Raw genomic sequence first — 25,071 nt, 5'->3', positions numbered from 1 at the left:
GAAAAATAGTCTTAGTGGACAAACGTAAAAACACGTTCAATGCTAATGCATTGTTCAACAGTGATCATTACTCAAGATTGCCATTGAACAACATTGAAATGGGAAAGTTCTGACCAGTCAATTGATTCCCAGCTTGAGGTGTCGCGGAAGTTGGAGGGGGTAGAAATGGTGTGTGCAGAGCCGTAAATGGTAGACAGTAAATTCAGGCTTTCTGTGTTAATAGACGTTTACACTACAACTTCCTTTATGATCAAATTCAAAGGGGTGAAGATACTGAACACAAATGGTTCACCATTAAAAACATGGCAAATTACAGGCCATTGAAATGTCAGATGAAAGAATACTTTTGGAAACAACTTATGGAAGTTAGAAATACAAAATGAGTAGATCAAGTGGTTGCAGCATTCCTGATGGTACATTTTTGTAGGCAGTAGGATTCCTAATTTAATTTTTACTTTAACTGATCAGTAAGAACACTTTTAAGAATTAAGAAACTGTTTCATCACTAAGAATCTGCTGTGGTTACCTGATATGGTTCAGTGACACTAGTTTTTCCTGCAAACAATTTGTATCTTTCTTTATCAGAGTTGCCTTGCACTGCCCTTTTATTTACTTAATAGTGGGAATTGTGAAAATAATAGTAGGGAACCCTCTTGTGATCTGAACCAGATAGCTATATTTTTTCAGTCTCTCCAAAAGTAGATCAAGTTAACATTAGGTGAGGCTAAGTTTGGTTTGAATTGCTTTGTTCCCATGTAATATGAAACATTCATGCAGAGGGTGGTACATGTATTGAATGAGCTGACCGAGGAAGTGGAGGAGGCTGGTACAATTGCAACATTTAAGAGGCATTTGGATGGGTATATGAATCGGAATGGTTAAAGGGATATGGGCCGGTTGCTGGCAGGTGGGACTTGATTGAGTTGGTATATCTGGTCGGCATGGACAGGTTAGAGCGAACGGTCTGTTTCGGTGCTGTACATCTGACTCCATGTGGAACAGCATTTATAATCAGCGTTGTTTCGTTCAGTTGGGAACCATGGTACAACATGAGGTATTGCAGTACAATAGAGGTATTGCAGTCACTTCAGTGGATTGTTTTATCTATTTACAATGGGCTAATACTTTACTTCCTGTCCTCCAGCCTAAGTCCCTTTTGCTGCTGTCTCTTGTCTTTTTGTAAACTTCAAGCAGGAAGTTCACTGATTTCTGATATTTTATTATAATTTTTAAAGCCTCTCCTTTGTGGCAAAAGTTTGTGCTTCTCACAGATCAGTTGAGATCCAAAGATTTTATAGTACAATAGTGAAAAGTGCCTTCTGAATACTAAAATAGACTATGTATTGTTTTGTCTCTGGGAGAAGTACCTTCTGACGCAGACTTTTAAAACAATCATTGATTTTAAAGCAAGTGATTTTTTTTTTGTGAATTTCATTATATAGAAACTAGATCAAGAGAATTCAAAATCTGATTTGGGATTATGTTTGTTTAATTTATTGATATTTAGTTCTGAACTGTACAGGTTGAATCCAATGTAGGAAGTACTTGATTTAGGGAAAAGATGATCTAGATAAAATTTATGTATGAATTTCTTCACGCAGTATTAACTGAAGCTTTAGATTATGCAGTATAGACTGAAATTGTCAAATTTTCACTGTTTCAGTACAGTGTATTGAGAAGAATAAACATGCAATAGCCAGCATCTCCATATTATAAGTGGAAAATTGTGGACCACGCTTGCTTAAAGAGAATTCCTCATCAACCTGTCCAGAGATGCTATTGTACATTTTCGGAGCAGTTGGGACTTGAATCTGGGTGTCCTAGATTTGCTTTAAATAGTGACTTTAAGACTGTGTTGTATCTATCAAGAAAACAAATAGAATGATCGCATTTAAGTTTACTTTTGTTTTTTAGAAATAAATCTTAGAGATATTGTTTTAAAAAGTCATCACATATAAGATGAGCTTTGTTTAAAGAACATAATTTCAGGCAAAGCATGGTCATTTGAAGTTTTTTGACCTCTTTCTAACTCATGCTTGGAAACAATAATCCCACATTAATTAATTATTCCCGAGTTACCAGGAGATTTTACAGGTAGGAAGGTACTGATCTGAGACCCTTGGAGGCCATATTCCTAATGGGGCCTTCTCGTAGGCTATCTATTTTCTGGTAGCTATAGGACAGTCATTCGGGCTATGCAAGGCAGATTGGAGGAGGGAAGGATTAACCACTCTGGAAGATTGCAAGGTTGTGTGGATTTCTGCTAAACTTTCAATGTATATTTTTCTCACTCACCACATGCACGTACACCTACATGCGTGAGTACACCCGCTCTCGGTAAAAATGTGAAAGTGTGAAATCTCACACTATCGAGGTTACAAAAACAGTTTAAAATTTTGCTTCTTGTCACACATTGTATATTATATTGTTGAAAAAGCACTACCGTAATAAAGAATAACTCAATGAAACACCACCATGTGTGGTTTAAATGATTAAGAGCTTGTTCTGCTGGAGCTTGTGATTGACTCATTAATTTTCATAAAATAAATTTCATTCCTAAAGTCAACGTAAATTGTCATCAGTGTTGACTCTTAAATAAAGTAAGGACCATATCTGTCAGCGTTTGAGAAATTCGTTAATTTACTTGTATCCTTCAAACATGTGAATGTGCAAATGAGGAATAGGAGTAGGCCATTTGAGCTTTGTATCCCATTCGGTAAGACCGGATTACTCCACGTTCCTGTTTACTCTGGGCAACCTTTCTGCCCCTTGCTTATCAGGAATCTATTTACCTCTGCCTTAAAAATATTCAGGAACTTTTTTCCATAGCGTTTTAAGGAAAAGCATTCCAAGGAATCATGATCTTGGTGAGGAGAACAAAATTTCTTTATTTCTATCTGTAAAAGTACTTTGAGTATCTTTTATTTTAATTATTTTTTAAACCATGACCTCCACATTCTCCCACATGACAGAACCTCCTGTCCACACGCAACCTGTCTGAACCCCTCAAGTACTTGTGTTTCCATCAAATTGCCTCTTAATCTTCTAGGCTTACTAGCCTAGCCTAGGAGAAAGTGAGGACTGCAGATGCTGGAAATCAGAGCTGAAAATGTGTTGCTGGAAAAGTGCAGCAGGTCAGGCAGCATCCAAGGAGCAGGAGAGTCGACGTTTCGGGCATGAGCCCTTCTTCAGGAAGGGTTAATGCCCGAAACGTCGATTCTCCTGCTCTTTGGATGCTGCCTGACCTGCTGCGCTTTACTAGCCTAGCCTGTCAACCATTCCTTATGACAAACCTGTATGTTCCTGGTATTAATCTAATAAGCCATACATGAGATGTTTTAAATTTGTGATACATTGGTAATTAATGATGTAAAATGTCAGCATTGAGCAAAATTCAAAGTTGGCCTTCGTGGGAATTGAGATAAATAGCGTCTTGTTTGAATATTCAGAAATATTGTCAGAATGTTAGTTCAAACCTCAGGTGCTTTTGTGCTTGACTATTCAAAGTTAAAAATGGTTTCCAATGTATATGTGACTTCAGTAGATTTTTAAGATGGGTACTTCATATAATTCATAAATTTATGATATGGCTTTACACAGTAATTATTTCTGATCGATTGCAAATAAGTAGATGTGTCCATATTCAAAAGGTAATATAAATGAAAGAAAATCAAGATTGATTAGTCTACGTTATCTATTTGTTTGACCAAATTCATGGAACAAAAGTTGAGTTAGCAACAGCTGAAGCGGAAGTCTTTATTATAACTTAGCAAACTAATAGCAGAGGGGTCCAAGAAATTACTGAGTTGTATTTAATTTATTTAAATAGCACACATTAGAAACACAGTCTGCCTTCAACCTTGTTCGATGTGCTCTGTCAGGATTTTTAAAAGGTAGCTTGAAAATTGTAGAGTTGTTACAAAATGTACAGATTTTTGGGGGTAGGAAAGGTTGACTGATTTGTGGGGAATAGGAGGATGCATGCAGTACAGTTGACCCAGTAGAGGAAAATGGAATGTGTAATGAATGGTTGTATTAAGATCACATTGTGCTTCTAACACAGGAATATTGTTTGGTTCAAGTAGTTGGTTTTAATTTCCTTCAAGCAAGTTGTAGTCAGTAACCTTGTGTTCTTTTGCTTTTTCTCCATTTACCATGCATTAATTTTTAGGCTGTCATCTTTCTTGGAGTAGCTATTTCCTGTTTCCATTTTAAAATCTTCGTATATCTTTTCAGAGTAACTTGTCTCATTGTCTAGTTATGTGTTTAAACTCCTTTGAAGACTGTTGATATAGTTGATATAAGGGTTATGCAAAATGGTCCTGAGAGCTTTGTCTTAATGTAGCGAAACCATTTTGAGATTTTTCTTTTGAGATTATCATGACAATTTTCAGAAGGCAAAGTTTAGGAAATGGCTGCAGAATGATTCTGGTAGTCATGGTAAGAACCTGCTGTAGAAAATAAGAGGGATTCTAAACCAACAGATACAGTTGAACCTTGTCTTTGTTACTAGAGAATGAAATTCATTAACTATTTCTGCTGTCCAAAGTATTTTATTCCTCTGGTTTGTTAATGCTTCAGTATGCTATTTGCAAGGAACTTTTTGCACTCCCAGTATTCCAGAATTATTAAAGTGTATACATTGCCAAATCTGCTGTCAGGTTCTTTTTCCTTGTTCTTGTTGGTAAGGAACTGTAAAGCTGGTTTTCATAGTTGGAAGTTGGGTTTTGATGTAACTTGTGCAGTGTAGAATTGCCACTAATCTGGTGTATTACCTGATAGCCTGTGAGCTGCTATTAAAATGGGGCCTTTTGTTTTTAAGTACGTAGTGTTAAAATGTTTTGAGATGATCTAGTAGTTGGAGTATCTTAGGAATATGCTGTTCTGCATTAACTTTAAATGTTGGAATAACTGCATGTTATGATTTCATCAAGGAATTGGGAATTGAGACTGCCTTAACTTGTCTCATTCCATGCAGAATTTACTCAAATAGCATTTGAGAGGAAAATAGTAGCTTCATATAGGATGATCAAGGAAGGAACAAATTAAAATTTGTTAAAATCTGCTAAAATAGAATTGAGATCTGTATATTTACATTTCTGCTGAACTCTGACTGATCTGTAATCAGCAAAATAAACGCAGTGCCATTTTTCCCATTTTAAAATGATGTCTGCAGTTTTATAACTGTGCAACCTGGTCAAATGTTTGTGTTCTGTTTGTACTAAAGTTAAACAAAAAACCAGGGGACATATTTTTAAGGTGAAAGGGACCTGATGGACAACTTTTTCATAGAGGGTGGTTTGAATGTGGAATGATCCAGAGGAAGTAATGGATGCATGTACAGTTACAACACTTAAAAGACATTTGGATCTGTATATGAATAGGAAGGGTTTGGAGGAATATGGGCTAAACTCAGTTAAGTGGGGCCAGTTAAGTTTGGGAAACTTGGTTGGCAAGGACGAGTTGGACTGACTGGTGTGTTTCCATTCTGTATGACTTGATGACTCTTGAGTCCAGTTTTTGCAAATTTATTTTCTGAATGAAGAGGGATTTCGAAACGTATTTCTGTCCAAGGCATTGGTGAAGTTGTGTTGAGAGTCACGTGCATAATTTCTTCTTAAATAAGGATATGAAAATACTTGCTTGAAAGTCAGCTCAGAGGGAGTTCACGTGGTTGATTTAGAGGGATGAACTGGTTGTTGACAGCAGAAAGAGCAGGTTGGATCAATACTTGAATTTAGAAAAGTGATGATCTTGATATAAACCCGACCAACGGAGTCATTCAAGATAATGACTCCGTACTTGTTGAGAGACTTTTTCAGTGAATTTTGTTTAATGCAAGTGGAAATGACTGGAAAACATGTATCAGGGCTTCCTTTCCACATCACCAGTGACAAAAGCAACCTCATGTCATAGGTGATGTGAAGTGAGTGATCTGATCTGAGCTGATTTTTTTTCTGTAGTGGTGGGCAGGTTTTAATTTTGGCATGCATGCAAACATGTTAGCTAAAAAGTATTGATGAGAATTCAACGTCAGTGCTTACAGTAATGTATTTGAATAAAAAAGAACAGGAATTCATTTTTAAAACAAGAGTAGGCTTGGTGCTGTGAAAGCTATGTGAATCTGGGGTTGGGGGGAAGCGGTGTTGCCATTAAACGTACTTTGGGCTGGTAAGTTCATCTAAAGGGCTCAAGGTCTTCTAGATTTTACTAGAAGAGATTTAAACTTGCATGTTTGTATTCACAAAGAAATTGAGACTTGAACAAAGATACAGTTAAGAAATACATTTCAACATTTCACTGGAAGCCTAACAAATGTGAAGAAAGGTTATTGAAATTAAAAAAAACCTACCTTTGTGTCTGAATCTTCAGTAGTGTTTCAAAAGTTTTGTATTTTAATTACAAATGTTCAGTGTGCAGTTTGAATATTTGAGGCTTTCTCAGTACAATCTTGCGAAATATGAGATCATTTTGGTGGTTTCAGGAAATTTAAAATTTAATTCTGAAACCCTTGTTAGACAGAGCCATAGTAAGTGTGTGCGCGCCTGCCTTAGTACTAATAATCTGCCCTTTAAATGGGGTTGGAGGGGTGGAGACGGAGTGAGTGCAACTTGAGGTTTGATTGACAACTGATAAATGAATCCCTTGGGAAACTTTGTAGTATATTTGCTCTTCATGTTTATCTCCATGTCCATATTATGTTTTACCTCTTGCTGGGAGATGACAGAAGCTTTGCTTGCCTCTTATGAATTCTGATAATTACAGAAAGCAGACTAATCTGAAATGCAATTTTGTAACTGGATGTTAAAAAAAATTGAACTCTTAATTATGAACTTTGCTTGGAGATATTAAGTGTTTGTTTTCTTTGATGCTTTACATATTGCATTTTCAGAAACAATGCATGTAAAAATATATTTATTCCCTTAAGTATCTGTTTATAATGCTTAATTACTATTTGGTAAATAATTTATTTGCAGTCACTATCCTTGAACTGGAAAATTTGAGGAAATAAATATTTGGTACAAAAACAAATTGCTGGAGAAACTCACCAGGTCTGGCAGTATCTTCAGAAGAGGGGTCACTGGACCCAAACTTCTAACTGTGCTTTCTCTCCACAGATGCTGCCAGACTACTGAAAAAAAAACTGTCTGTATTATTACAAATTTCCAAGATCCATGGTTCTTTGTTTTATTCTGCATATTTGGTTGTCTCCTAGTCCTCGACTTAATATACATGATCAGTGTCTGTGTCACATGTATTTTGCAGCGCAAAGCAACAACAAAATTTTAAAAATCATTCCTATGTTTATGCATTTGAATCTCCAGTTTCAGCATTGGCATAAAGCGAATACTTTAAATTTCTGATGTCAAACTGTGGTTTGACTATGTGCTTTTAGATTTGAGCAATTAAGCATGGACCATTTGGCTTTGACTTTACAACCCTATGTTTTGAGAGTACTTAAATCTTCCATGTAGTTTGTGAGCTATTGACTAAAATAGTCTTTAGTATCCAGTGCTGACTGATCTGCAAGATCGACCATTAACAAGACTATTGCACATAATAAATAAGTTATCTTGCTGTGTAACTTCTACAGAAATGCTAAAATTATTTAAAGAAAATTTTATTCTTTTTCTCTTACAGAGCCAATTATTAACAGATTAAGCAGAAGGGTTTCAGGTAAGCCTTTTCTTGCACGTTTTTAAACTTTTTTACAAGATTGGATTTACATTACAGAAGTTTTGGATTAAGCCTAATTTATTTAATTTTAGGTTTGAATTTATCCCTAAAGAGAATTAGTGTCATAATGTGATTATTAGAATTGAGTTTATGAATGATAGCAGAATTATTGACAAACAAGCAATTTGGAGGAGAGCATAAGGGATATTTAAAAAGTTGGCTATAGCTAAAGTTTTATCTTGTTTATGGTGAAATGTTATGTTCTGACTATATGATTTATTAATTTGCTCTTGTAATTGTACACTTGCTGAATTTTATCTGCATTTTGGAAGTACTTGATGTGTTGATATTTAATCCTGTGTTCACTGAGATATTTACGTTGTTTGCTTCTGTGTACATATAGGCTTTTTGTGTCAAATTTCGTTTTCAAATTCTGCTGAAATTTGGGATACATCATTGAGGATCAGAGTGTGTTAGAACTTTCTCCTCAAATGAGTTAGTGAATTGTCCATTGCCCTGCGCAACTCGAAATGGCAGGAGTGCAGAGCTTTAAACTGATCTGTTTGTTGTATTGACTAGTTCTGTCGAGAGTGTTCTGCTTCAGCTCTTTAGTATGCTTATTTCCCTCAATTGTAACTTCAATAGGTTGGTACCTTGTTTGTAATGCCTTGTGCTGCTTCTGGCATGCTGCTTTCTCATTAAGGTAAAAACAATGACTGCAGATGCTGGAAACCAGATTCTGGATTAGTGGTGCTGGAAGAGCACAGCAGTTCAGGCAGCATCCGAGGAGCAGTAAAATCAACGTTTCGGGCAAAAGCCCTTCGTCACGAATCAAGGCAGAGAGCCTGAAGCTTGGAGAGATAAGCTAGAGGAGGGTGGGGGTGGGGAGAAAGTAGCATAGAGTACAATAGGTGAGTAGTGGGGGAGGGGATGAAGATGATGGGGAGGGTGGAGTGGATCGGTGGAAAAGAAGATAGGCAGGTAGGACCTGTCATGGGGACAATCTGAGCTGGAAGTTTGGAACTAGGGTGAGGTGGGGGAAGGGGAAATGAGGAAACTGTTGAAGTCCACATTGATGCCCTGGGCAGAGTGGGAGGGGGAGTTGAAGTGTTGGGCCACAGGGCAGTGTGGTTGATTGGTGCAGGTGTCCCGGAGATGTTCCCTAAAGTGCTCTGCTAGGAGCGTCCAGTCTCCCCAATGTAGAGGAGACCGCATCAGGAGCAACGGATACAATAAATGATATTAGTGGATGTGCAGGTAAAACTTTGTTGGCTGTGTAAGGGCCCTGGATGGAGTTGAGGGAGGAGGTGTGGGTGCAGGTTTTACAATTCCTGTGGTGGCAGGGGAAGGGGCCAGGATGGGAGTGTGGGTTGTAGGGGGATGTGGACCTGACCAGGTAGTCACTGAGGGAACAGTCTTTGTGGAAAGGGGTGGGGAGGGAAATCTATCCCTGGTGGTGGAGTCTTTTTTGAGGTGGCGGAAATGTCAGCGGATGCTTTGGTTTTTGCGAAGGTTGGTAGGGTGGAAGGTGAGCACCGGGGCGTTCTGTCCTTATTACGGTTGGAGGGGTGGGGTCTGAGGGCGGAGGTGCGGGATGTGGACGAGATGTGTTGGAGGGCATCTTTAACCATGTGGGAAGGGAAATTGCGATCTCTAAAGAAGGAGGCCATCTGGTGTGTTCTGTGGTGGAACTGGTCCTCCTGGGAGCAGATACGGCGGAGGCGGAGGAATTGGGAATACGGGATGGCATTTTTGCAAGAGGTAGGGTGGGAAGAGGTGTAATCCAAGTAGCTGTGGGAGTGGGTGGGTTTGTAAAAAATGTCAGTGTCAAGTTGGTCGTCATTAATGGAGATGGAGAGGTCCAGGAAGGGGAGGGAGTTATCAGAGATGGACCAGGTAAAAGTCAGGTTTGATCATTAATGGTAATGATGCAGTGAAGGATATACCAGGCCATGATATATCTCAAGGACACAGTTTTGAGCTTGTATGTCTGTCTCATTTTGCCAGGTGGTACTGCTAAGCAGCATGATAGAGGATGTCCTCCGAGTAATGACAGGTACTTGGTCTCCCACAAGGGCTCTTGGTAGTCATTTCTAACACAACTGCTATAGACAGATGCAACCGCAACAAGTAGATTTAGTGAGGATGAGATCAAGTTTTTTTTTGGGCATTCCTTGTTCATTCTTTCACCACTTATTGCAGACTCAGTGTGGAAGATCATCCTTTGAGACTTGGCCAAATGGTCAGCAGTGTTGCTATTAAGCCACAGTGATAATGGATATTGAAGTCCCCACCTGGAATACACATTACACTCTTGCCACCCTTATTTTCCAAGCGATGTTTAATGTGGAGAAGCACAGATTCTTCTGCTGAAGGATTGCACGAGGTGGTAATCCCTAGCAATCTTCCTTTGCCTATGCCTGATCTGATGCCATGAAACTTCATCAAGTCTGAGTCAATGTTGAAATACCCAAGAGCCTTTCCATTCTGACTCTTTAACCCTGATAATCTCTGTCAACTCTGGAAATAATTTGTTTTTAATGGTAGAACAGGTTCAAGGGAATGAATTGTCTACTGCTGGTCCTAGTTCTTAGCTCTTCCTTAGCCACTGTCTGACACAACTATATAAATAAACAAGATTAATTTTTTCCCTAATTTTTAAACAGCACCTGCTAAATCTGGAGTGGCCTGCAAGAGGAAACTTCCTTTCCATCTTCACATTGTTAAGTGGATGTTTATTATCCAATAAAGTCAACCTTTTTTCCTAAACTGCAGTGAGCCCAATCAAGCCAAGATTTCTTAAGATGTACCAGTCATTTCACATATCAGTCTAGTAGAACTGCTTGTGAACTGCTTCAAATCCATTTACTGTACATCTTTAAATAAGGAGACCAAACTAAAATAATATTTATGATGTGGCCTCACCAATGCTCTATATAACTGAAGTCCTTACTTTTATGTTCAGTTCTTCTTGGAGTAAAGGTTAGCATTCCATTAGTTGTTTTAATTTTAATTTTAATTTTAATTGCTTACAGTGCAGGTAAATGATTAGTACAATTTGGTGTTCGTTAGTCAGCATAGATACGGTGGGACCAAAGGGCCTGTTGTTGTGCTGTATGACTCTACTCCCACACTGAACTTTCGTGATTAATGCACTTGAAAGCCATGATTCCTCTGTACCTCAGAATTCTGCAGTTTTCTTCTGTTTAATAAGCCTTCCTGCCAAAGTGAACAACTTCACATATCTGCCATACTTTCGATGCTCTCAACCTATCAGCCTGCATTCTTCTTATGTCCTCTTCAGAGTATACCTTCCTACCTATCTTTGTTTCACCTGCTACTTTACCATCTATACTGTTGTGGTTCTGTTCGCCGAGCTGGGAATTTGTGTTGCAGACATTTCGTCCCCTGTCTGGGTGACATCCTCAGTGCTTGGGAGCCTCCTGTGAAGCGCTTCTGTGATGTTTCCTCCGGCATTTATAGTGGTTTGTCTCTGCCGCTTCCAGTTGTCAGTTCCAGCTGTCCGTTGCAGTCCTGGGTTATCCACAGACTCCTCCACAGATTCAATCAATAAGCACATCGACCTGGACCCAATATACCGACCACTGCAACGGACAGCTGGAACTGACAACTGGAAGCAGCAGAGACAAACCACTACAAATGCCAGAGGAAACATCACAGAAGCGCTTCCCAGGAGGCTCCCAAGCGCTGAGGATGTCACCTAGACGGGACGAAACGTCTGCAACACAAATTCCCAGCTGGGCGAACAGACCACAACGAGCACCCGAGCTACAAATCTTCTCTCAAGCTTTGATTACCATCTATACCTTTTGCTCACCTCCTGTAAATCAGGCATATAATTTCTCAGCAGCTGAGGCACAACACAGACCACAGTGGAGCTCCATTTACTACATCCTACCAATTGGAAAACTATCCGTTTATGCATGTTCTTTTGACCCTGCTGACCAGTCAAACATCTTTCCATGTTGATAAATGTTGTTCTCCCCCCCACCTGGTCAGTTGAAGCAAAAGACACAGTATAGTTTTACCTCCTTTATCTTTGTTCTGTCCTTCCAGGGCCTGAAATAATCATCTATGTGCGCAGAGACAGGAGTTCACGGTCTTCTCTGGAACAATCAACGAGTAAAGATTAAGCCATCTGCTATTAAACAATGAATAACTGGCTTCATGTAATGAATATTTTTGCCTTGTTAACTGACATTACATACTGGATACTTTTTCATTTTGTTAAATGGCTCTACATAATAAATGCTTTTCCACCTTGTTAACCCATTACCCTTGCCTGCAGCAGCCCATTGTTAACTGTAATTTCTTATCTGATCTGAGTCATGCTCTGCTGAACCTCTTCTTTCACAAAACTGAGAACTTAACTCTTTCCCTGCCTCCTTATGTCCTCTACATATTTTCATACACAGTTCCTATTGTGCACAATAGTCATGGATTAACATAGTCCAATAATGCAACAAACATGGAGGATATTAATACTGTACCAGATGCTCATTCCTCAGAACTGTCATGCATCTCGTGAATAACAGACAGAGTTAAAGCTAATGTCTTAAAATTGCTAGCAAAGTCAAAGTTTTGGCATTTATTCACCCCCAGTTTCCTTTGAGAAGGGTCTAGTGGATCTTTTTTCTTGAATTGTTGCAATCTGCTGCTGATGCCTTGACAGTGCTTTAGGTAAAAAGCACACTATTTTAACCCAGAGCTCATGAAGAATGGCAATATATGTCCAGATATTAACAGATTGACACTGCATACTCCATGAAAATAATCAAGAAAGTAATAGTGTCTGTCTTGTATTAAGTTGGGACTGCAAATAAATTCAAGATTTGCACTCATTTGTACCAGAAGGCAAGAAAGCAGTTTCCATTTAATTTGGGGAATCTTGCTAGATGGGGCCATTGATTCTACCTTTTAGCATAGGAGGTACAATTATGGAATTATTTAATTTCACTAGAGCTGTTTGAGTACATTAGTTCATTTTTCATTTGTGCCAATACACTTACATCAGATCAAAATATTGTCTGGAGTTATTGAACAAATAGGCGATTCCTTGTTCCAGTCACCTCACTTATTTGTCACGTGTTTCAGAATGTTGAGGAAGCTCACTGCAAAGTACCTGTGAAACTTAGTTTTAGTTTTTAAAGGTACTACCAGTGATTTAAACTTCAAATTTTTGCCATAATCTGCTTGTTCTAATCTGTTTGAATGAGCTACGCTACAGGAAACGCTGACTTGGTTTAGCACCAGATGTGAAATATCTGGTAGAATCTGTGAGAATGTGGGGCTTGGCTGCTGCTTGAATAGCTGATAAGCCCCCATTATCACCTGCAACATCTTGTTCTCTTCAGGCACTTGACAGGTCAACAACGAGCATCTCTCCCCTCCATATATTGTGCAACATAGGACCAGAAAGGGTTAATGTTGACATGTTGGCTCAGTGGTTATCAGTGTTGCCTCACAGCACCAGGGATGGGGATTTTATTCCACTCTTGGCGACTGTCGACATGGAGTTCGTACAGTCTCTGCGTGTCTGCTTGGATTTTCCTTTGGGTGCTCTGGTTTCCTTGCACAGTCCAAACATGTGCCGGTTAGATGGATTAGCCATGCCAAATTGCCCATCATGTCCAGAGATGTGCAGGATAAGTGGGTTAGCCATGGGAAATGCAGGGTTATAGGTATTGGATCGGGGGTGGTTCTGGTAGAATGCTCTTCAAAGGGTCAGTGAGGACTTGATAGGCTGAATGGTCTGCTTTTCACTCTGTAAGATGGTGTGCTGCTATGATTCCAAGCTATGAGAACACGATGCATAGAATATGTTTATAATTGCTTAAGTATGGATGATCAAAGAGTAATGTAGATGATACCTTAAAGATGATTAAAAGATTTGATCAGATATAAAGAAACCATTTGCTTTGGTAGTAGACTTCAGAACAAGAGAATATAATCTTTAAATTACATCAAAACTGTTCATGTGCATTTTGCACTTTCTCAGTGTGAATGATGCCAGGAAGCAATTATTCTTTCCCAAAAATGTGTTTGAGGCTTCATCACTGAAAGATTGACAACTGTGTGTTTTTGTTTGATCGGAGTATTAAGGACTAAGGAGCAATGGTATGTTATTGGACTTTGTGTATAGATTGGAATGTATCATAAGTGACTTTAACTCTGCTGCCAGCCACTCTGCACAAACAGGCTATTTTTTTGGTATATATGTGCATTTACAATGGTGAAGTTTTCATTAATGCAAATGTTTCCGAAATGTTTACTGAGAAGTCAGCTTTCACATGTATTTTGTTAATGTACAGGAGCTTATAAGAAGGAAAAAAAGCCTTCATTAAAGTTGATCATAAATTATAACCATTGTACAATTTTATATTATGATAGCTGGAGTCATTAAGCTTTTCTGACCTTTTTTATGAATTATGTAATGAGTTTTTTTTATTCTATAACTCATCTTAAGTTCTTTGAGAGATTCATAAATCTGACTTTGCTGTATTTTTAATGACCACAGAATATAATTTTATCTAAAGCATTTGTTCACTCCTGACTTTACCAGTCAGTGTTCATGTCCAGCATTGTTCACTTTCGAAGTGTGCATTTATTTTTTAAAATTCTGTATCATTTTATTACAGAAACTGGTTTGTTGTATATTTTACTGATGACGGCCAGAATGACATCATGCTCTTTCTTTTGCTGGGGCTTAGTTGGTAGCATGTTTGCATCTGAATCATAAGGTTCCAGCTTCAAGTCTCATTTTAAAGCTTCAGCACAAAATTAAGGCTGATAATACAATGCAGGAGTGAGGGAGCACTGCATTGTCAGAGGTGTACAGCCTCATGCATTAGAAACTGATTCCATCACCATGGTCAGGTACTGTAAAAGAACCCGTGTCCCTTGTTCTGGCTAATATTTACCCTTCAATCAACATCATTATTGCAGTAGTGTTCTGGGATTTTGCTGAGTCCCAAGTGGCTGCCACTTCTTCTATGTTGTGAAGTTGTACTTCATAAAGAACTCCATTGATTATAATGTTCTTTGAGATGTCCAGTGTCTGTGAACAGCAACATATAAATGCACATCTTTTCTGCCTTTAATTTGTTATGATGCTTCACACGCCTCCCTCAGCAAATGTGCTTGTGACTGAAATTGAGTCCTGATTCTTTCTTTATATTTCATTTTTGCAAAATACAATGGCCAGCCTATTGTACTTTATAACAGCATCTAATTGCTCCAGCTTTCGAAGAAAACAGCAAATGTAAGCGCACAAATTCAGATAAGTAAATTTGTAGTTAAATTTTGCACACTTAAAATGATTGTAATATAGTTTGAAACAACTCTTATTTTAATTATGTAACATTAGACAATTTATTATATTTTGCCTGTTGTTGCAGCTGTAAACTCAAGTGTACAAAACGCTTCAAGCAGGACTGGGCCAAGCTGTCACATGAAGGTTAAAACAATAGGTGATTTAACATCATGGAAGCCTGCTGTGCAAAGAAAGTTGATGATGAGTCATTTTACCCCTTGTAAACATGTTTGGCTGGAGCACAAATAATATTTGACCAATGTTAGAAAAGCTGTTTGAGTGGAAAATTGTTAGTTTCCTCTTATTTTGGGAGTTAAATTTCAAGGACTTTATGCCAGACAGGATGACTTTTGTGTGTCAAATTTTCAGAAAGAAATGATGGTGAACCTTTTTATATTCATGTTTTTAACCAATTAGGATATCAGCCTGGAGGATCGTTTTCCTTCCCTTAAGTAAAATCAAAAACTTTCCTTTGGATCAAAAATGTCTTTTGATTTCTTGGGCAAATGAACACTTTCTTACCTGCATTCAACTCTTGTGTGTTTACATTGTGTCTGATGCAAAAGGAAAATATGTTTCTGCATTGTCCAAAAGGTAACCCTGCATTCAGTCCCTTCTGCGGGCCTCTGCTGGTCCAACTCCCCATCATTGCTGACCTAAGCTATCCTCCAGTCACCTGCAATCTTAAATGTAAACTTCTTTTCCTAATGTTTGAATCACTGCTTCAATGAAGTTCTGTTGTATTCTACACTTGAAAGCTGATGTCAGTCAGTGTAAGTTGCCAGTGAGTCATCAGCCTGTAAGTGGCAGCTCATTCCGTGTTGGCATGTGTTATGGTCAATGGGCAGCAGGTAGAAAGAGGAGCACAGGATTGGGGTCTATTATAGGGAGGTATGCTTTGAATTGGGAAGGGAAGCTGCTGGTAATAGTAGTTTGGATTTACTTAGATAAGAACAGAACTGAGTGGTGATAGTTCCACACAAGGAAAATCAGTAGTGGAAGATTGTGTGGTTGACCAATTCAAAAACAACATGAAAGATAAGTTGGTCAGAGCAGGAGGAGGAAATTGGTGAAGAAATTTCAGTGATATTCTTTGTAGGGTTGTGTGAAATTGTGATTTTGAAGGATTTGCTCGATGCTGGCCATGGTGGTCAGATGCTGTTTCTGAGAGGTCAGTGTTGTATTTTGAGAGGATTGGGTGGCGGAGAGAGTGAGAATAAGCAAAGGTACTTATGTTGTATATTTGTGGTAATGGAATTGGGAGAACTTGGGTTGGATCTTGTTGGAACGATTAGCTTAGAGGGCACAGATGAAGAACCAGGGAAGAGTTGTGAGGCTCCTTGTTAAGGGTCTTTCGCTATTTTACCATGTTAAAAGTATTAAATAAATGTAAACTGTTATACTGTTGGTCCATGAGGAGATAACCTTTGTCATAAACTATTTATTTATCCAAATTTGTATGCTTAGATTTTTGAGTGGAATGGATATCAGATCCAGTCTTCATACACCCAAGAACAATGTCCACCATTGTTCATGTGTATCAGAGTATTTTCGATTTACATTGGTGATCTGACAATTTTTTAAAGCTCAGCAAGTCTGGCCTCCAAGCAGTTTGCATGTCTAATTTTATTTATCTGTCACAAATTCAGTAGTTGCTCTACCTGTGCTGAAATTAATTTATTTGACAAGTGGGTCATATGATGTAGCAGGATGTCCTTGAATAAAAGCTGCATTTAGAATGACTTTTCATATGCAAGCCCACATTCTCACCTCAATGAAAAGATGTGTTTTTACTTGACTCTGCATCCTGATGTACTCTAAGAGGTCAGCAGTTGGTGACTGTGGATGGGCGTATACCACGTGGACTACAGCGAATCAAGAAGGCTCACGATTACTACCTTCTCCAGTGCAATTAGGGGTGAAGAAGGATGGTTAACAGATGCATCACTCACTTCGCTCAAACAGATTTTAAAAAAAACACTGCAAATAATCCTTATTTCACCTTATCTAATGGGCCCACTAAACACATCCAGTTTCTTTTTCAAAATCATTCGTCTGAGCCTTTCGCCACTCATGGGCAGAGAATTCCAGTCATTACCACACTGCATTTAAAATGCTATTCCTCTTTATCTCGCGCCAAAATATTGAATCTGTGCCCTGCATCCTTAAAGAAATATGAATGTAGTTTACTACGTTGCAGGTTACTTGAATTACACAATATTGCAATAAGGAAACATGCTATTTGTCAGCATTTATTCTCTGTATGCCCTTTTGTGTGCTTATTCTGTTCACATTGTTTTATTCCTTTTCCTTTAGCCAGCTACAAAAACTTATTCTTTGTTGATGTTGTCAGTGAATTCCTTTCCTCACTGTCCTAAGTCTCCTTGCATCTGGGTTCTAGTTGTAGTTATGCACTGATGTAAGATTGGCTTTTGTATTGTGAATGGAAATTTTGATTTGATGTTACCCTGATTCATCACTGCAGAGTTTTATACTTGAATTTGCTGATTCAAAGTTGGGTTTTGGCTGTGAAAGGAAGTCATAGATATGCTATGCAGCTATAGCAATGTTCGATGTTTTACGTTAGATGGAATTTGATTTGAGAATGTCAACCAATAATCATTTAAATTAAGGGATTATTTGATATTCTTGTCTTGTGTACATTTAGAACAAGCAAATTGTTCCACGGTTGCTTTGGGAATAGATGACTTGAAAAAGAGACAGACCTTGGCCATTTGATATCGTGTTTCAATAAGCATATGCAAACATTAGGAGCTGTTTACAAGCCATTCTAGAACTTCAGTTAAAATATCTTCCTTTTTCTGCAGCGGCTGATGATTCCTTCAATTCATTGAAGTTGCTATGGAGCAATATTTAATTTAGAGTCAAAAATAATGAGTAGTGTAGTAAAGTGATGATCTCCTGAACTAAAGGCTAAAATAAACAAATAGGACACATAGCATAATCATCCACTGTGGTGGAAGGTAACAGAATCTTATAATAATGCACAGAAAGAGGCTACTTGCCCTGTTGAATCTATATCAGCCTCTTTGTAGAGAAATAAGGTTAGTTTCTTCCTATTCTTTTCTCTTCTCTTTCCTTGTACCCACTGCAAATTTATTTCCCTCAAATGCCCATCCAGTTTCTTTTTCAAAATCATTCGTCTGAGCCTTTCGCCACTCATGGGCAGAGAATTCCAGTCATTACCACACTGCATTTAAAATGCTATTCCTCTTTATCTCGCGCCAAAATATTGAATCTGTGCCCTGCATCCTTTTATGACCAACTAATTCTAAATCTGTCATCCCTATCAAGGGTAGGAAAATTTAAGGGAGGAAGGAAGGATATACAGATATGCAAAGATTAAGTGACAGTGCGAAAGGTGGGAAAATGTGGTCATGTCCGCTTTTGGCAAGAAGAACATAAGAGCAGTTTGGGTATTAGGATACCCAAATCACAAAAGGTTATAGTGTGTTATTAGGAAAGCAAATTTTTTTTTTTGTTGCAAGGAAAATGGAATTATAAAAGTAGGCAGGTTTTACTGAAGCTGCATATGGCCTGGGCAAGACATTTTTTGAAAGCGACACAAAAATGGGTTGAACAACTAATACCGAAGATGATGGCTACCAATGGTTCGGCTGAGTCAGCAGACCACAGAACTCAATCTGGACAAGTGCGAGAGTATGCACTTGGGGAAGACAAACAAAGCAAGGAAATACGCAATAAACAGGAGGGTATTGAGAGGGGCAGAGAATGCAAGAAACTTTGGAATGTACACCCACATCGCCAAAGGTGGCAGGACAGGCAGTAAAGAAGGCATATGAAATAATTTCCTTCACTGGGTGAGACACGGAATACAACCGCAGGGGTGTAACATGAACCTTTTGAAATTTTGGTTAGGTCATAAATAGAGCTCTGTACCGTTCAGATTACCCAATTACAGGAAGGACATAATTGCTATACACAGAGAGAAAAGAGGATGACAGTTCACAGGAATGTTGTCAGGCTTGTCAGTTATCAACAATAAAAGGAAGTCATTGATGTGCTGTGTAGATGCAACATTAAATACCGTTATGTTGAAAATGTTGGGCTGATACACATTGAAGTTTAAATGCACGAGAGATGTTTGAGAGGACATGCTGTAAGAACACAAAGTCTTCTTTTTAAGACTCGGATGAGCTAGTTACTGGAATTTTATTTCTTAGATTTAAGTACAGACTGGATAATTGAAGTTATTTAAGGCTGAGTTAAATTAATGTTTGAAAAATAAGGGAATCTATGGTTACAAGGGAACAGGCAGGAAGGTAGAGTTGAGTCCAAAGGAAAATCAGTCAGAATTTCATCAAATGAGGATCAGGGTCGAAGGCTATGGCCTACTCTTCCCAACCTGTATGTCCTAAACCTCATTTAAGTGCCTTGTTCCAAAGGAAACAAATCAGTTCTTCTGGTATAATAAAGCAAAGGACTTTGGATAATGGAAATCTGAAACTCAGCAGGTCTGGCAGCATCAGGAGTTGGGAGAGTGGGTGGGGTGGGAGGAATAAAAGCAAAATTCATGTCTTGAGCTTAGTGACCCTTCCTCAGCCAAGTTTCACCAACCTTACCTCACAGCTAAAGTTCCTCATTTATGGACCTCCTTCCTCTACATCAACTACACTTGAAGTGTTTATCTTGCAAGCTTCAGATAAGTAATTAAAAATGTGCATTTAAAAACAAAATTGGCACAGCTTATTTGTTGATATGCATGCATTGAAAATTTTGCCAGCAGCTTTTTAGCTGCATTTTTCCGTAATTCTTTGTGTTTGAATATCAAATTTGAAAAGGTTTCATTATTAGTTGTAAAAGTAGTTTAACTTTAGTTTGACAGATCATTGACCTTTTTCAGTCTGACAGAGTTCAGTGTCTACAAAAGGTTTAGTCCAACAGGTTCATTTATGTTCCACAAAAGCTTCCTCCCACATTTTTCAGCAAATCATCATGCTAATATATTCAGTTCTTTTACGCTTGAGGTTCTTACACACTTGATACAACTGCAACACACCAACCTCCTGTGAACAAGAAACCAAATCTACTAAGCACAGTACAGTACAAACTTTCTGGAGGAACCTTTTAACACACCCCTCACAGAGTTTATTGGATTATGGCAAAAGCTCTCACTGAACAAAGGAAACAGTCTTTCCCTTACACAAAACTCTCAACATCAGTTAGTACTGTCCACAAGACAACCCTCAGCCATCCCCTTATAGTCAGAAGTCACTCAAGATACAATGCAGTGACCACCCCATCTCCAGAAACAATGTTATGCAAGTCATCCCTTAATGGTCAAATCTGTTTTAAATAGTTATTTATAACTATAGGGGAGTAGTCAAGTTCAAACTGTAATATTATTATTGATTTCTGGATGAAAATTTAAATCATCCCTGAATGGTAAGGAAATGATCGTGTAAACCTCCTACAATCCGCTTATCAGACAAAGACACACCACCTTACCCCCTGGGCATTCAACTTTTTGTAGGTCAGTAGAGCAAATTAACTCCATTTTTTAATATCTCAAATATGTCTCAGTAAACTGCTGCATTAACTGAATACTGCAAGCAGAATAGTTTTATTAAATCATATTCATTTCATTCATATTATGAGAGCTGACCAGTGTTAGTTGTTTTTGTAGTTGGTTCTTGAACTGAAGAAACATCTACTCCATCTACAAGACAATGTATGGGGAGCGGTGTGGCTCAGTGGTTAGCACTGCTGCCTCACAGTGCCAGGGATCTGGGTTTGATTCCAACCTTTGTCTGTCTCTTTATCTGTCTGTCTATCGTTTGCATATTTTCTCCCATGCTTGCATGGATTTCCTCTGGATGCTCTGGTTTCTTCCCACACTCCAAACATGTGCAGGTTAGGTGAATTGGCCATGCTAAATTGCCTATAGTGTTCAGGGATGTGTAGGCTAGCTGCATTGGTTAGTGGAATGTACAGTGAAAGGGTAGTATAATGGGTCTGGGTGGGTTACTCTTCTGAGGGTCAGTGTGGACTTGTTGGGCCAAATAGCCTGTTTCCACATTGTAGGGATTCAATTATGATGATTTAATAAAGATCTTTAGGATGTTTCGTTGAGGCTTTGTGAAATGGCAGTTGCATCCAATAGCCTCAATTGATGGGGTAGGGGGTAACAGTTGTAATTTGGTTTGTATTGAGTTTATATTAACACTTAGAATGGCATACCACCTCTGTATGGGATTTTAATATTGCTTTGCACAATTTGTTTGAATTTGTTTATATTCTGATTTTGCGACTTGAGACTTGATACCCTTGCACTGTTGTAGCGTTAAATGTAATATGCTTAATGCTCTTAGAGTAATTTGTTTTGCATAAAGACATGGCATGATGTCTAACCACCAATACTAAAATGAATTTCTGTGTTAGATGTGGCAATATTGTCTGACACAGCTTTTTCCCCCTTGAAAGTGAGTTTTCTTCTTTTAATATTCACCAAATCAACAAAACTAAGAACTTGTTAGCTTTCGGATCAAAATTTAGGTCTACCCGTTACAGAATGATGCCTTGATAAATGGAATGCAGAATCGTTGTGATTCTGCAACAACTTTTATTTATTACTTGTATTTAGCAGCTGTAATGCGAAATGTCCAAAAGTACTTTGGAGTGTTATAAAGCAAAACAAAATTGGGCAATATTGGAGAAGTTCAAAAGTTTGATCAATGAGGTAGGTTTCAAGGAATGCCTTTAACAGGGAGAAAGAGGGGAGATGGAGATGTTTACTTAGTAACTGACATAAATCTTTAGGACCTTTACAAATAAAAGCATGGCCATCAAGCGCAGTGCACTTAAATCATGAATGCTACGGTGATTTGAATTGCAAGAGTGCCGAGATCTTAGAGGTATGAGATTAAAGGGACTATAGCAATATGGTGGGGTGAGGCATTGGAATGACTTGTAAGCAATGATCAGATTATTTAAACTCGAGGTGTAGCTTAATTGGGAGCCAATGTGAGTGAGTACAGGTGATGGACGAATGGCCTTTAATGTGAGTAAGGATATGGACAGAAATTTTCAATGATACAAGTTTAGGAAGTGCGAAATGTAGATGATCAGCGAGGACTACATTAGAATAGCAAGTGTAGAGGTAACAAACATATATGGCTGAAGTTTCCCAGGCAGATGAGCTGAAGTGGAAGCAAATTGGGTGATGATAAAGGTGAAAAGAGATGAATGGTTGGAAGTTGATATCTGATTCTTGTATGTTCTCCAGACTGAGAACAGTTTTGTTCAAAATCAAAGTTACCGAAGTGAGATGGAATTCATAATTAGGGAACTGAATTTGTAATGGGACTTAAAGGTTGTGAGTTGAAAAAAACTTGTGGTAGGCAAACAGTCTAATAATTTAGAGACAGTTAAAACTTTGAGTCAAGTGTTGTTGAGATAGATTAGGTGAAGACATATCTCTGAAAACTGACACTGTGCTTTTGGATGAAGAAGTTGAGGGGCAGCATGTAAATGTAAAATGGGAGGGCTGAGGGTACATGCTTGAAGACATGAGCATATTATATGGCTAAGCTTATAGTTAAGAATGGAATTGTCAGGTCAGTCCCATCCAGGTAATGACAGAGTGGTGGTCAGTGATAGTGTGGTCAATTATAAGATTGCTCAATTATTAAGGGGTTACAAAGAATAGTTAAACGTTCTGTAATATTTTAATTTGTTTGTTTAAATAGTCTGGTACTGCATTCAGGGTCCACAATGTGGGTTAACATTCGGTGAGTTGCTCTTGCAAAACAGTTTTATGGAATAAGGCTTAAAGTGCAGGGAAATCTGTGTTTGGTCCATTGACAACTTGGAGAAATCTTTAAACTTGAGTGCAATCCATTCAACACAGGATGCCAGTTTATTTCTTCCTTTCAAATTTAAAATTTTTTGATCCACTTCTTTTTGTTTTTTTCTAATTCTGTAGTCAGTTGTTGATTTCTTAAAAAGCATCTTATGATTAGACAGCTTCAAGAAAAGTGTTGGCACCTGTTTGCTATTATACACATTGTATTTGAAAGTGTTCAGATGGACATGGTCTCTTTTTTTGTATTTTATCGTAATTCTTTTGTCTGTAGAGGTTGAATAAATGAGCCAGTGGTTAGCACTGCTGCCTCACAGCGCCTGAGACCCGGGTTCAATTCCCACCTCAGGCGACTAACTGTGTGGAGTTTGCACGTTCTCCCCGTGTCTGCGTGGGTTTCCTCCGGGTGCTCCGGTTTCCTCCCACAGTCTAAAGATGTGCAGGCCAGGTGAATTGGACATGCTAAATTGCCCGTAGTGTTAGGAAAGGGGTAAATGTAAATGTAGGGGTATGGGTGGGTTACGCTTCGGCGGGGCGGTGTGGACTTGTTGGGCCGAAGGGCCTGTTTCCACACTAAGTAATCTAATCTAATCTAATCTAAAATTTGAGAGAATCGCCCTTTGAATGGTCTTCACTCACACCTGATCTTGGGTTTTGTTAATGGTTTTATTTAAAATTTGTTTTCTATTCTGTCAATTTACTGATGACTGACTTTGGGTGGGGGTAAATTATTCTTGTAAAACAAAGACTTTACATAGTTAAAATCTCCAAGGGAGACCATTTAATTTGAAAAAATAAATCCCAAATCTCAATTAACTGAAAGAACAGTGCTGAAGGATTCAGGTTTTGAACAAAACCTTCGTTGTACAAGAAATTAAAAGTAAATCACGTTAACCTAATATCATATTTCATTCAACCTTATAATTTATATCTGAATATTTGGACAGAACACTTCCCTTTCTGTGTTTAATTCTATTAAAAATCTTCCTCTTTTGTTTTGCGTCATTTTGAATTTTCTCAATTTCCCAGTATGGCACTTAGACTTCCAGGCCTTGTTGTCTTTGCAAAGGTTCCATGACCAATCTCTTAGATTTACCAGGCAGATTGGAGAAAGTTGATTTTTTTAAATGAAATTTGGGGGTTTTTTTCCCTGTAATGATGCCAGCTGATAATACTGCAGAGATTAGATCTCACAGTGAAACTTGAATTGACAGATCATAAGTGTTATTTTCCTTTGTGTACCATGGAGGCCAGTCATCATAAGAAGCGGCCAATGTACTTCTAACAAAAGAATATAAAGATTTATTATGTAAAACGGCAGATTTTAGGGGTCTAAATGTTGATTTGGAGTGGGTTGTTGGAAATGCATTTTGGTGGATTAAACAGTGGATGAAAAAGGTGGGGCCCATAGGGAACAAGCATGGTAAACTGTTCACTGATGCAAAAGGTATGATTAGAGGTACTAGATGAACCTTTACCAAACTAGAAGATAGTGACAGTGGCTTGTTTTAAAATGTGGAATTGAGCAGTATAATGATAAATAAAAGGAAGAACTCCAGAAAGAGAAGTTGACAGGCCTGGGTAGGATGCATCCTAGATCGTGGAGAGAGATCAGGGAGCAGATTGTGGAACTGTTGACAGAAATTTTCCAGTCCTCTCTGAAGAATGATCAGTCCTGGGATTTCCACAAACATTTTTTGCACTTTCCAGAGTAAGTGTCTTTATGCACAGATTCCACTAAATCACTTTTTTTATTCTTTCAGAGATTGTGACTTTTAGTTTAGATTTACAGAAGTAATTTAATCCGGCAAATTGGAATGGATTATGTGCATACTGGCTTGATCAGTTAGTGATATGAAACTACAGCAGATCTAGAATTGGTCAGGCTAAATTGCCCGTAGTGTTAGGTGAAGGGGTAAATGAAGGGGAATGGGTCTGGGTGAGTTGCGCTTCGGCTGGTTGGTGTGGACTTGTTGGGCCGAAGGGTCTGTTTCCACACTGTAAGTATTCTAATCTAGACTATATTGATCATGAAATCTGGAAAATCATGTCATATTTAAAAGTGGTTGAATATTATGTTTGTGGTCGATTGGAAGATAACTATCTAATACATTGTGTCTTTTTCATGGCAGCTGAGTATTTTCAGTAATTTATTTTTAGGTTGAAAATTGTTTTTTTTGTACACCTCTATTTGAATTGGTCAAGTTTGTCAGTTGTA

General features: G+C 38.3%; 1 protein-coding gene across 1 annotated transcript in view; it reads left to right on the top strand.

Annotated features, from left to right (window-relative positions):
- prkar2aa (protein kinase, cAMP-dependent, regulatory, type II, alpha A) overlaps window positions 1-25,071 on the top strand; it is a 318,459-nt gene that overhangs the window by 186,826 nt on the left and 106,562 nt on the right. Inside the window, exon 8 of the mRNA XM_072581837.1 lies at window positions 7,642-7,677. Within this exon, the coding sequence (XP_072437938.1) occupies window positions 7,642-7,677 (36 nt within the window). The remainder of the gene's footprint in view (window positions 1-7,641; window positions 7,678-25,071) is intronic.

The sequence above is a fragment of the Chiloscyllium punctatum genome, chromosome 12 (genome assembly GCF_047496795.1).
Source record: "Chiloscyllium punctatum isolate Juve2018m chromosome 12, sChiPun1.3, whole genome shotgun sequence".
In the NCBI taxonomy this organism is placed as follows: Eukaryota; Metazoa; Chordata; class Chondrichthyes; order Orectolobiformes; family Hemiscylliidae; genus Chiloscyllium; species Chiloscyllium punctatum.
The sequence above is the reverse complement of the archived record's forward strand: the minus strand, read 5'-3'. Positions and strand labels throughout refer to the sequence as shown.